The following is a 12,117-nucleotide window of genomic DNA, read 5'->3' as shown; positions in this document are numbered from 1 at the left end:
CATGCGTCAGGTTTTAAACTCCAAATTGCGACTTGAATTTTACTGGGTAAAATTGAAATTGAAGACCAGAGGATCTTAACATCTCCTTTTCACCGCAATTATGTCTCCTCCAATTTGAAAATTAATTGTAATAAATAATTGTAATTATTATAAAACAAACTTTTCAGCTAATGAATTCAAACTAGATACCTCAATTTCAATTTCGATTTCATTTTTTTTAATCATACATTTTTAACAGAATTCCTTTTAAAAAATAGCGTGTAAAGTTTTTTGTCAATTTTTTTTCGGTGCATAGCTAAGCTTTGCATATCATACTATATTTACATATAATATAATATACCATTTAAATAAAATAATGATTTGTCTAGAATGAGAAAAAAAATATTGTGTTTATAAATTGAATTTAATTGCAGAAAAAAACATAAATTATGGATAATTTTTTGAGATATTTGAAATTCTTTGAATATTAAGATTTCAGATGTCAAATGATAACACCCCATACTAGTAAATAAAAAATAGTAATAAATAAAAAAGGGCAAAATAGAATTATTTCAAGATGTAATTAAAGAAGAGATGAGTGAATCGTTGGTTTTATATTTTCATATATTTCATTCAAACATGTTCTCATTGTTCTCCTGAGGAACAGCTCCAAAACTAACTCGTCACTCAGCTACAGCATTTAACATCGATAAAATTTGCAAATGATATTTATATTTATTTACAGTAATTCATGAAATGTTCCTAGTTGATAATTCCAATGATGGAATTTAAACAGCATCTAGGAACATATTGTCTCACGACTCCTCCAAATCATACAGATGAATTATTTGATCTAGGCTAGGCGCATTTTTTTATTAGCACGAACGTTCATTTTCATAACATAATTATTACTTAAAATTATCAACTCGTGTCTCATAAATGTGGCAGCTTTGAGATTCAGTACTTTCGAGAGACTTCTGAATTTCGTTTTCTTATCTCGATTATCTTAAAATTTTCTACTGAATTATCTGATTATTTATGGTGGCGATTTTGTAATCAACATCTAAGTGGAACGGACACGTAATCCGACTGGAGTGATTAAACATAATGTGTCGACAATAGTTTGAATTTATTCGGTTTATCACTCACTCGCGCACGTTACCAAGCAGTTGTGAACTGGATATCTTCAAACTCCCCGAAAATTCACTTCAGAAGACGTAGAATGTCCAGTAGACAGCGTTGAAGAGGATGAAGCTGACCGGAAATACGACCCGTGAATATTTATCAATGACATTGACATCCTTGATTTTTGGTAATGACGCCTTCAGCACAGAGGCGCCGCGTTTTAGGGCATGAAATACCTGAAAGTGTGACAATCCCCACATTACTGCAAGTAAAATCCAACCATGCATTAAACTTCTAAAAAAAAAACAAATTCGCTGGTTGACAAAAAACCTTGACATCAGTAAAAAAGGCCACTAGATGAATATTCCCCTCGCAGAGAGGAAGAGGGAGATATCACAGTATTTTTTTTACTTCGCCTTTCCCTCTTCCTCATAAAGTCCATTTGAATCCTGAGTTCTTCAGCTTGATAGGATGATGGATGACAAAAAATATGAATGATAAATAATTAAATGGTAAATAATTTGCATTGACGTAAGTTCTGAGAGAATATAATGAGGATCGAAAGTTGTATCGAAAATCTGTCGTGTAATCCGCAATCATCATCGAGCATTTGATGTCTCGTGCAGAATTTCCAGTGGTTTTCCCCTCCAAGCTCTAATCCGGAAAGAGAAAACCTATTCGATAATCATTTGCGCATGCAGCTGAGTGGTAATCAGCGTCGATGAGTTGTCGAGTGACGATAGAAAAATGAAAATGGGAACCTTTGGTTTGTGCTGACGTGGACCGCGGTATCTAAGTCCACTGTTCCTGGCGTTATATCGTGCAGGACGAAAACTAGGCGGAAAATGACCGCGATCATGAGCTCCAACTGCTGCTGGGGTAGTTGCACCACTTGCCAAACCCGATCGGCTCCTGATGCTCGGTAGAGGCGATATCCGAAGATCCTGAAGCTCAATTATATCCGCTTCCGTGGTTTCTGTTATCGAATTTTTTGGAAATTACTTTAAACATTCGGAATGCTAAACATTTCTCGAAATTTCAATCACACATCTAATGGTCAATTATTAATAATTCCCTCCAAATTTCTGGTTGACCCCAAAAATCCCAGAAATTCCAAAATCATTCATTTCAATTTTATTGAATTTTTTTATTAAAAATTCAACAGCAAGATATTCAATTTAATGATATATGATTTATTTTGTTCTAGTCTCTATTCGGTTTCAGTGGAAAGTTGAGGGATTGAATTTTCATCTTCTCTTTTTCGAATGCCGTTCTCGGAGATTGTCACCTTGAGTTCCATTGAAATGGAAAAAACACGATATATCATTACAAACGTTGTACCTGGAGTTTGAACTGATGTTTGTTTCTTCATGAGATCCCTCTTCTGTTTAGTTTTTTTTCTTGCTCTAGCGCCCCAATACGTGTAGTTGACAGCTGCATATTCAAGTAGTGCAGCAAAAACGAACACGAAGCACATGACGAGATAGATGTCAATGGCTTTGACGTAGCTGATGCGTGGAAGTGAACTTCTAACACCCGTTGATATCGTGGTCATTGTCAGCACAGTTGTGATACCTTAAGTGGAAAATAGATCTCACTGGTAAAGTGGTACGTCAATAAAATCTCCAACAATCGTCCTAACGATCTCACCGAAAAATCGAGACAAAATTTCTCAACAAAAAATATCTCTCTCCTGCCAATAAAATAATTTGATTATATCATAAATGCCCCCGGAGAAATAATAATAATAATACGCTTCCGATCTGACGACATTTTCCTTTCCCCTTCCCATTTCTCTTTCTCTCCTACATTATTTTTCTTATCAATACCATTCTATTATGTATTATTCATATTTATGCACATCATTTTTTATCGTTGAGTATTCATTTATTCACTAGAGAAGAGTTCATGTCCTGTCATTTTATGTTTGTTTATTTAGTTTTTCATTTAATTTATCGATGAAAATTTTGAGAAAGACAGTCGACTCGTTGGATGATGTACTCACCAAGGGCCACTCTAGCACTCGTTGCCTCATGATTAATCCAGAAGCTGACCCAGCTGAGCATGACAATAAGAATACTCGGTAAATACGTCTGAAAGACAAAATAACCGATGTTCCTCTCAAGTTTGAAACTCAACGAGAGTCTTTGATAGATGCCAGTTGCAAGACGCTCCTTCCGATCGTTAGTCTCGTATCCGAGTATCGTGAATTGGGGCAGTTCAGCCTCTTCAACACCCCTCACTGGTGTCTCCTTCCAGTACATCACAACGTCCAGGACAGTGTATCCATCTGAATAAACCAGGAGATGCCAAAACTTGCATTGCAATAAAAAAAAAACTAAAGCAGCAAACACAAATCGGTGAACCAGGCAAAATCTACAGTCTAGTGGTACAATTGAACTTGATCGTTCAAACAGAGTTAGCTCTGGTGGTTGATACCAGGATCAACATATCCACGATCTTCCGTAGTCTGCAGTAAAGCCACTTCATCAGCCAACTAGATCAGTCTGGTAAACGTTAACGCTTACGCTATGGTTTAGTCTACGGTAAATCTCAATCACAAATTGAATTAATCGAGCTAATGGAGAACAACAAATATGTATTCCCGGGATTTAGTTCCTGAGGAGGGCCTCGGGCGTGAGTCTATCCAATCTGTACTCTACACTTCCTCAGTTTATTTATCGTCTAATCGACAAATTTATTTCCTAAAAAAAAAAATTAACGAAAGTTCGCTACCACTATTTACACGATATACATACAACTTTCAATCTCCACAGTGCAGTTCTGCGAGTCCAGTGGATAGTAGTGTAGGTCCATCATGCATGCTAGTGTAGTTGTAAATCTCATTCCATACGTTATCGAACCATCTCCAGATAGTCTGACGAGTTTGTTGCGCTCAGTGACGTCGTGAAGAAAGCTGGGAACGAAACCTCTTTACAAAATTTGTCATTAAAATTCATTACTTCATTCCCTGTTTCACATGGGGATTGTAAAAATCAGTTTTACCTTAAAATAACAAAAACTAGAAATTAACTTAATATTACTGCAACCTGTCTAAGTAATTTTCATTTATTCTTCAATTATCTCAATTTGCCAATTAGCGATTCAATAAGTCCACGTTAAAACGCATAATATAAATGAATTTTTTTTCGAGGCCAGTCTCGAGGGGATATCTCGGAATTGAGAGGAGATAGCGATTTTTTAGAATTTACACTTTTTTTAGGGAAGGGTGAGGACTACAAAAAAGGTATCTATAGAAAAATCAGTAACTTCCGTTAATTCCAAGATATTCGCTGAAGACTGAGCTGGCGGCAATGATTTATATGATTTCATGTGGATTTGATTAGTGGATTTGATTATATTCGATTGGCTTTGGGCGATTAGTTGATTTTAACTGGTTTGTGGTAATTGGAGAGATTGATATGAACCGAGACGATAATTGTCGGGTAGTGGTGTTGAATGTGTGTCAATTTCCAAGAGTACTCTTCACACAATAAAAAAAACGAAGCGTTTACCCCCCTCAGCTGTTAACCCACATTTCAGGAGTTATAATCGATCGTTATGCACTTTCTCTCTCTCTCGTCATCTCTATTACTTTCTTCGTATCCCCCCCCCCCCCCCCCCCTCGACCCTTGTGACACATCTTCTATTCACCTGTTCTTGTCGTTGGCGAAGAATGTATCCGGTACCCAAATCTTCTCGGCAAAATCACCACTCAGCGTCAACACTTCTGCCTCGTACGAAAATGCCAAACGCTCGTCCTTCCAGTACTGGTTCAAGTACATTGTTATCGTGTAATCCTGTTAAGAGATAAAATGTCAGGCTTTTTTTTTATTTCAGGGATCATAGGATTTGGCACGGGGGATGACGAATAATACCGGATTTTCTTTTAATTGGGGAGGAGAAGTTTACAGGGGAGAGTCAGCAAACGGTTTTGATTCTTGATAAGGGGAAACTAGGGGAGGGAAATGAATCTATGAATGAAGTTATGAGGAGGGAGATTCGGAGGGATGCAATGAGTAGATATTTTTTAAGGAGTGCATTTTCGAAATCCAAAAAATTTGAAAATTTTTGGAAAAAACACGTTTCGTGAATTAAATTAATTAAAAAACTTGATGAACTTTAATTTATTTTTTTAATTTTGTATTTTTAGTCGGTGAAAGAAATTCATTGCGTAAAATGATGGAGTGAAATTTCGATGATAACATGAACTATTGCAAGATTTTTTGTCTTGTAGGGAATATTTTGGTCATTTTTACTTGTATATCTCGATTTAAAATCTAGTTTTGAATTTCTCATGGTCAAGTGTACGACTTACCATATTCACTTCTGATATGGCATCGAAACTCGCGATGGTGAGGTCCATGCCAACTTTGAGAGGATCCCCTGTCAAATAAAAAATGAAAAATAACGTAAAAAGTGGATAAAACAGTAATACAATCCTGTATTTCCGTGAGATATAATCGATTCCACGATAGTCGCTGCCGACACGAGCGAAATATTAAAAAAAGATGTTGGATATCATCCTGACGGCATGCGGGTTATTCAATTAAACCGGTTAATGATGCCCCGTCGAATTGAATGGCGTGGAAAGTTCAATTAAGGGCTTTCACGTCCATCAAATAGAAAAAATGGAAATAAAAATTACTGAGAAGACAGGCAATCCACTCGACCGTATTTCATAATCCATATTGTCTTATCAGCGGCATAATAAGGTTTTCGGTGAATTATGGAGGGGGAACTGTAAATAATGAGGAAATACAGTCGAGGTGATGGATGACTCCAGCTGAGTTTGATAAAAAATATCTCGCAATTTAGATATTGTCTCGTTAGGATCTACTTGACAATTTGGTGTCGGAGGGGAGGCTAGACTTGGTTGCGCTAAGAAAAATTGAATGGTACCGTAAATTACCTTTTAAATTATTCTTTTGTCACTGTAAATTATTATCCATTTTTTAAAACTTTGTAATGCCTCAGTACTTCAATTCTTTAAACTCATACTCATATTCATACAAATCGTGAATCATAAATTGCGATTTGGAAAATTGAAATTTGAGTTGTAAATTAAATTTGAAAAAATTGAAGATCATTTTTATTCCAATTGATTTTATAATTATATTATTCTTAACAGATGAAATGAGATAATTCAAATCTGTCATTTCTGAACAATCGATTTCTCCCAAAAACTATCGATTGCTATTTTTTCGCCAATGAAAAGATGAAATATCGTTTTTTTCAGCTGATTAAATTTCCGATAAAAAACGTCTTTCGATATTTTTTCCTGAAATTAACAGTTTTTGATATGAATAGATAAGAAAGGTCGATTATTCGACTTATCGTTGGTTGATCGGCGGGAGAATGAAGTGAAGTGATTATTTTGAATATTAGTGAATGGAGAATTTTCTTGACTAGAGACTTGAGAAGAATCAATTTGATCCCCAGTGTCCACTCAATTCAAATCTTTGGTCTTTGAATATTTATAAGAAACTGGTGGTGAGAATGTGGTAGTGGGTCAGTACGTGGGGTGAAACCCTCAATTTCCCGACGGGACACCCGTTTCAACCACAAAACTAGTGCTCACTATGTGCGCATTTGGATCGATAGGTGACATGAGAGTCTCAGAGAGTCTCGTTGAGATGATTCTTGGGTATGAGGGGGAGAAAATCAGGGGTTTGCGTACTTACCTCCGAAATTGGGACGCAATCGAATATCGTAACCGTCGAGAATACGGGAAATTGTTTGGGTCACGTTCTCCAACCTATCGGATGCACTGTTGCCACCAGACTCCAAATATCCCCTTGAAAAAGGAATAAAAAGATTTTTTACAAAAAGGGTTGAAAAATTTTACAGCCCCTGGCGAAAAATTCTGTCATCGATTTCCCCATGAGAAAAAATTTTATCAAATATATTATTACCTTTTTTATTTTTATTTGCAATTTCTTCATCGATTACAAATCCTTTTTTCAATTAAGGAATTGACGAGAGTTTTTTAAATGTTTTATTGATTTGGAGAGTAGTTAGGAATTATTAATTGGTAATTAATGGATTTATTACGAGAATTTATTTTGGTGCAGTAAAATTTTTTTTGATAGTTAAATTGGGAAGAATAAAAATAGTAATTAAATGGATATGTAATTTTTAGGAAATTGTACTGTAGAATTGAGTTGATATTCCTGCGACATTGGAATGATAAATCCGGGGTGATGTTCAACTGCGTATGATATAAAAGTCGAAAGGGCGGTTTGCTCAAGCCACATCGTAATAAAAGGTTTATGAACTTGCCATCATGGCGTTACAAGAGTCGAAACGCGCTTAAAACTTTCGAGACCTAATTACAGAAGTTACCGGAAATCTTGGGGCGAAGTTTAGGAAAGAGTTGCTTCCAACTCGCACTCATACGAGTGGAATCCACTCAGCTCTTCCATTTTTCATATTCATTCCGAGATAAATTCTTCATGCATTAAAAAAAAATTACACCACATGTCGAAATTCGGAGTTTAAATAATCCCCGAAGGACAGGAATTACGCCGCGTGTCGTCAAATAATTCCATTTAACCCCGCAAAAGTGCGGAAAACTTTATTTTTAATTACACTACTGAAATTTAAACTCAAAGTTTTTAACAAGCAATTTTCATTGAATTTCTAGTTATGCTGTTAGTAAAATTCTATAAATCATGTTCTTAAAACAATTCCATAAAACGAATTATTTCCCTTAAAATAAATGACAGTAAATATTAATAACTTTATAGATTTTATATTTTTACAGATTTTTTTGGGTGAAAATCACAGAAATTTCTGGAAAAATCGGCTAATTTTTTTTTCAGTGAGAGATCACTCTGGGGTAATGAGAAAAATAATCAATTGCACTTGTCATAAAATATTGACGATCAGTGATTGATTGATAATTGATAAAAATTGAGGAAGTGCGATTTATTCCGATGAAGAGCTTTTCACCGTTTATTGACTAAATTGTCAGCGAGTTGCAATCAATATCCACAGAAAGCAATTCCACTGCGTTGTACCAGTGACATTAATTGCCATGTTTACCCAACTCGAGTGTCTAATCGTGAGCTAATTACATTCACCTCAGAGGTGTCTGCGAGCGTTATCACCCCAGAAGGTTCCCATAGAAACTGCGTGCATGGAATTTATGAGAGATTTCAGATATTTCACCACCGAGAGTAAAAGCCCCGAGGCAAGTAAATTCAAATGAGATTTCACGTCTGAACTTTATCTATTCGTGAATTTCTAATACAAAAATTGAATTTCAGATGCACTCTGTATTCGAAAACAAATGCCATTTTATTATCCCCATGTCATTTCAGGAAATTAACCGCAAAATGACGGAATTACGTGTAAAATTATGAATTAATTGGGTGAATCAGTGAAAAAGTGGAAAATGTGCTGTCAAAAAAATGCAGTGGACATTGGTATTGACCTGGGATGGGTATTGGCTGTAATGATTGTCATAATGCTTGCAATATCTCTGTACACGTATTATCGGAGGGAATGGAGTGCACGTCATGTCTGATGAGGGAGAAGAGTCTCTAAATGTCGACTGATATAAGATTGATATTCACGTTGACCTTTGAAATAATTCAGTGGATATATTATCATGCCCCCAGTATCCAACAGTTCAATCATATCCTCTGGATCATCGTGATAGCCATGTGCTTCTTATTTTGCATCGTTATCTTTCACACGATAGACCACATCGTGGGGCAGAGAGTCTCGCCTGGATAATATTCGTTGTGAGTCAGCGTCAAATGTTTATCCATTTTTTAATATCAAATCTTAATGCAAAAAAAAAACAAGGGGAATTGTTCTGTTGCGGGGTGATAATTTAGGATGAGTGAATTTTTTTCGAGACGAGATGTCGTCAATATCTCGAAATTGAGGGAAGATACCGATATTTCGATAGATACCTTTTTTGTAGCTTTCATTTTTATCTTGAAAAAATTGTTTTACGAAAAAATCGGTATGTTTCTCCAATTCCGGGATATTCGCGAAAAATGGTATTGAAAGAAAAGCAGGGCTCTTGAATTTATAGTAATTAGTTTTTCGTTTGTAATAATTAGTGTATTTTTGCAGAACTTTAATGCAAATTCATGATTTTCAAGGTGATCTCTCGGTAAATTATTTGTTTATAATAGCAATATTCGAGGTTTGGGGTGGAAGTCGCGAGTCTGACAGTTTTTGTTGGATGAAATGAGAGAGGAATGATGAGGAAATCAGAGGCAGTTGGAAGAGTTTTAATGGATGTCAATTAAAAATTATACAGCACTTGTTAGAAACAGCTCCCATTCAAGTACTAGGATTTTCTCTGAATAAAGAACATCGGTAACTTTTAGCACAATTAACTCAAGCTTAGGGTATTAAATACTGAGCTCTCGAGTTCTCTGTTCTGGACTTTAACAGAACTCTTCTTAGGGTATGTGAGAAAATAATTTGTTTAAAAATTCAAGTGCTTTGTAGAATTAATTTACTTGATGTGAAAAAAAGTGACGGGCTTTGAAATTCTTTCGCAAAGAATGGAGAATCAATTTTTCACTCAAGACGGTGAGAATTTTGTCGGATTGTTTTGTCGACGAAGTTTTTATGGTATTATTTTACAAAATTATTATTTATATTTTTCAGTCCTTACCAGACACTGAGGGGGCTCAGGTGGACGATAAAAATAGTCAGGAGAATATCGCCCGATAACACCATCCTGCTGCCAACGAAGACACTTTTTCTTCTTCCTCTTCGTCACAACACGACACGAATACGACAGACCGTCATCTCGATACTCTTCTTTCTCTCTAAAAAATCTGTCAATTTATTTACCACCAAAAGCCTGATAAAATGATAAAAATCCATTAAGAACCCAACGTTTTTGCGAATTTTTCATAAAAAAAAAATTGACTCACGACGTGTTTCATTATTTTGCGGAATAATTTTGAATTCCCACGAAAAAATATCGAAGACCCATCACACGAGCGTCAGACATTTTGCAAACAAATTATTAACAAATATAAAAAATCATTCACTAAAAAACTCCAAATTCAGTCATTAATTTTCAGGATTCCCCGAATTATCGCCGGGAGGATCACTCGTAAAAATATGGGAATGTGAAAAGATTGAAAGAAAAATTGAAAAGTAAAATATTAATAAAAAATATTTTCTATATTTGGAAGATATGGAAAATTTGTAAATATATGGAAAAATCCGAAAAATTCACTGTTCACTGGTGAAATCTTGAGAGATACCTTGGAAATGCCTGCGTCAGAACTATCTCTAGAGGATCGAGGATCGAGGGTGATGAGCACTCCGTCGGTTGGCACGGACGTACCATTCGTTCCTCCAATGATAAAGCTATCAGCTAAATTCGTGAATTTTTCCCATCACCAGGTATTTTATTAACACATTCCCTCATGTTTATCTCGATCCGGTGAACATGAGATACGACTTGTACGTTGAATATCGCGCACTGGATGCCGACAATCCTCTCAGGTGCATCTTCCGATAATTATCCAATGGGTAAATAGTAACCGCAATTTTATTAATGAAAAATATTTGACGAAATCGTCATTTGAACGTCAACGCCGTGACCGAGGGGTGCATACCCTTTTCCGCGCGAGTCAGGGCTTTCTCGGTGCCACCGAAGAGATCGTACACATACACATACAACACGAGGTTACAAGGGAAGGGTAAAGGTGGCATACCTCGTGGTGGAGGAAGAATTTCCCCGTTTTCATCTGGAGGGATAATTCGAAACATCGTCTGCGCGCGCCACCCCAATCCCAAGAGAGGAAGACCAAAACCGTTTACGCCGACGTAATCGTACCCCTCGAATTTCCAAAATTCCCCTCCTTCCTCCATAATTTCACTCAATTTTTGAATTATCACTCACGTCCAATCAACACCCTCAGTAACTCCACTTATCTTATTTCTTATTTTTTTTTAGAATAATTTTAGAATAATACAAGTTACTCGGGACTTTCCCCCGAATTTTCGGGGGTGAGTGCGAAAATACTTCATCCCTCTCAGGAATTAGATTTTTTTATTTACAATTTATGGCGACATTTATCGGGATTTTACGGTTTCACTTGTGAGACGAAGTCAGAGATTTTCATAGAGATTAAAAATATCTTAAGATTTTTTAATATAGAGCAAATTATTTTTTTGTTTCAAAAATTCATCAATATTATTTTGTATTAAACAATAACATTTGGGCCTGGATTTTTTTTGCAGGATTACTATTAGTATTTTATTTTCGTTGATGCATTCTCTATTACCAATTTCTACAAAAATAGCCGGAAATTTATGTAAAAATTCCCTATCAAGAAAATAAATCGCGTACCCCAATAAAATGTCCGGTGTCGACACTGGAATTTCGTAGCTGTCAGTTATTCCTTTTCTTTTCAGGATTAGAATTTTCTTACAATTTTCTTTCCCCGTGTCGAACGATTTTACAATCCTCACTGTAATTCAATCGAATTAAGGAAGCTCGGGTTAATTATGTAATTGATGTTGACGTGCTGAATTAGTGCCGATCTAAGCAGCAAACTATTCGACAACTTCCAACTGTTCCTGGTTATAATTGGACAAGGATACCCTGGGGAATGGAGTTCTAGGGCACTCAATTGTTTGAGGTTTGATTGACAATTTATACCGTAGAAAATGGCTCATTGGAATCACTCGAGTCAAATCTCTTCCGACAATTGCAATTATCAATTGTACTAAATCCATTTCGAACTTGTAAATCTCCAGTCATCAATAACAGCAAGGATAATTATTAATCTTGATTATTATCAAGAAGAGATAATCATTAGGATAATTATCGACAGTCTCGAAACAAATAATAATCAACAATAATAATGGATGGAATTAAAGTGGCGTATGTCTCGGCACGCGAATGTGAATGCAAATAAATGAATAAAATCATTCAAGAAAGCTGAAATTTCAAAAATATTCATGAAAATTAAACATTAAATAATGACTCGAATTCAATAAAATGAATTAATTCGTAAA

General features: G+C 35.7%; 1 protein-coding gene across 3 annotated transcripts; it reads right to left on the bottom strand.

Moving 5' to 3' along the window:
- Positions 1-585: 585 nt before the first annotated feature.
- Lcch3 (Ligand-gated chloride channel homolog 3) lies at positions 586-10,689 on the bottom strand. Of its 3 annotated transcripts, XM_011299938.1 has the most exons (10): positions 10,353-10,689; positions 9,749-9,905; positions 6,789-6,901; positions 5,423-5,490; positions 4,759-4,904; positions 3,864-4,036; positions 3,110-3,394; positions 2,446-2,679; positions 1,866-2,080; positions 586-1,340 (listed from the first exon to the last, which is right to left on the bottom strand). In XM_011299938.1, exons 2-10 carry the CDS (start codon positions 9,811-9,813, stop codon positions 1,188-1,190), a joined length of 1,452 nt encoding a protein of 483 aa, XP_011298240.1. In that variant the 5' UTR covers positions 9,814-9,905; positions 10,353-10,689; the 3' UTR covers positions 586-1,187. The 3 variants fall into 3 exon arrangements, with proteins under 3 accessions (XP_011298240.1, XP_011298232.1, XP_011298250.1); XM_011299930.1 differs by lacking the exon at positions 10,353-10,689 and having other exon boundaries at positions 9,749-9,954; XM_011299948.1 differs by lacking the exon at positions 10,353-10,689 and having other exon boundaries at positions 3,864-4,021; positions 9,749-9,954.
- Between the last annotated feature and the right edge of the window lie 1,428 nt (positions 10,690-12,117).

This window comes from Fopius arisanus, unplaced genomic scaffold, assembly GCF_000806365.1.
Source record: "Fopius arisanus strain USDA-PBARC FA_bdor unplaced genomic scaffold, ASM80636v1 scaffold00001, whole genome shotgun sequence".
Lineage (NCBI taxonomy): Eukaryota > Metazoa > Arthropoda > Insecta > Hymenoptera > Braconidae > Fopius > Fopius arisanus.
This window is presented reverse-complemented; position numbering and strand designations above follow the sequence as displayed.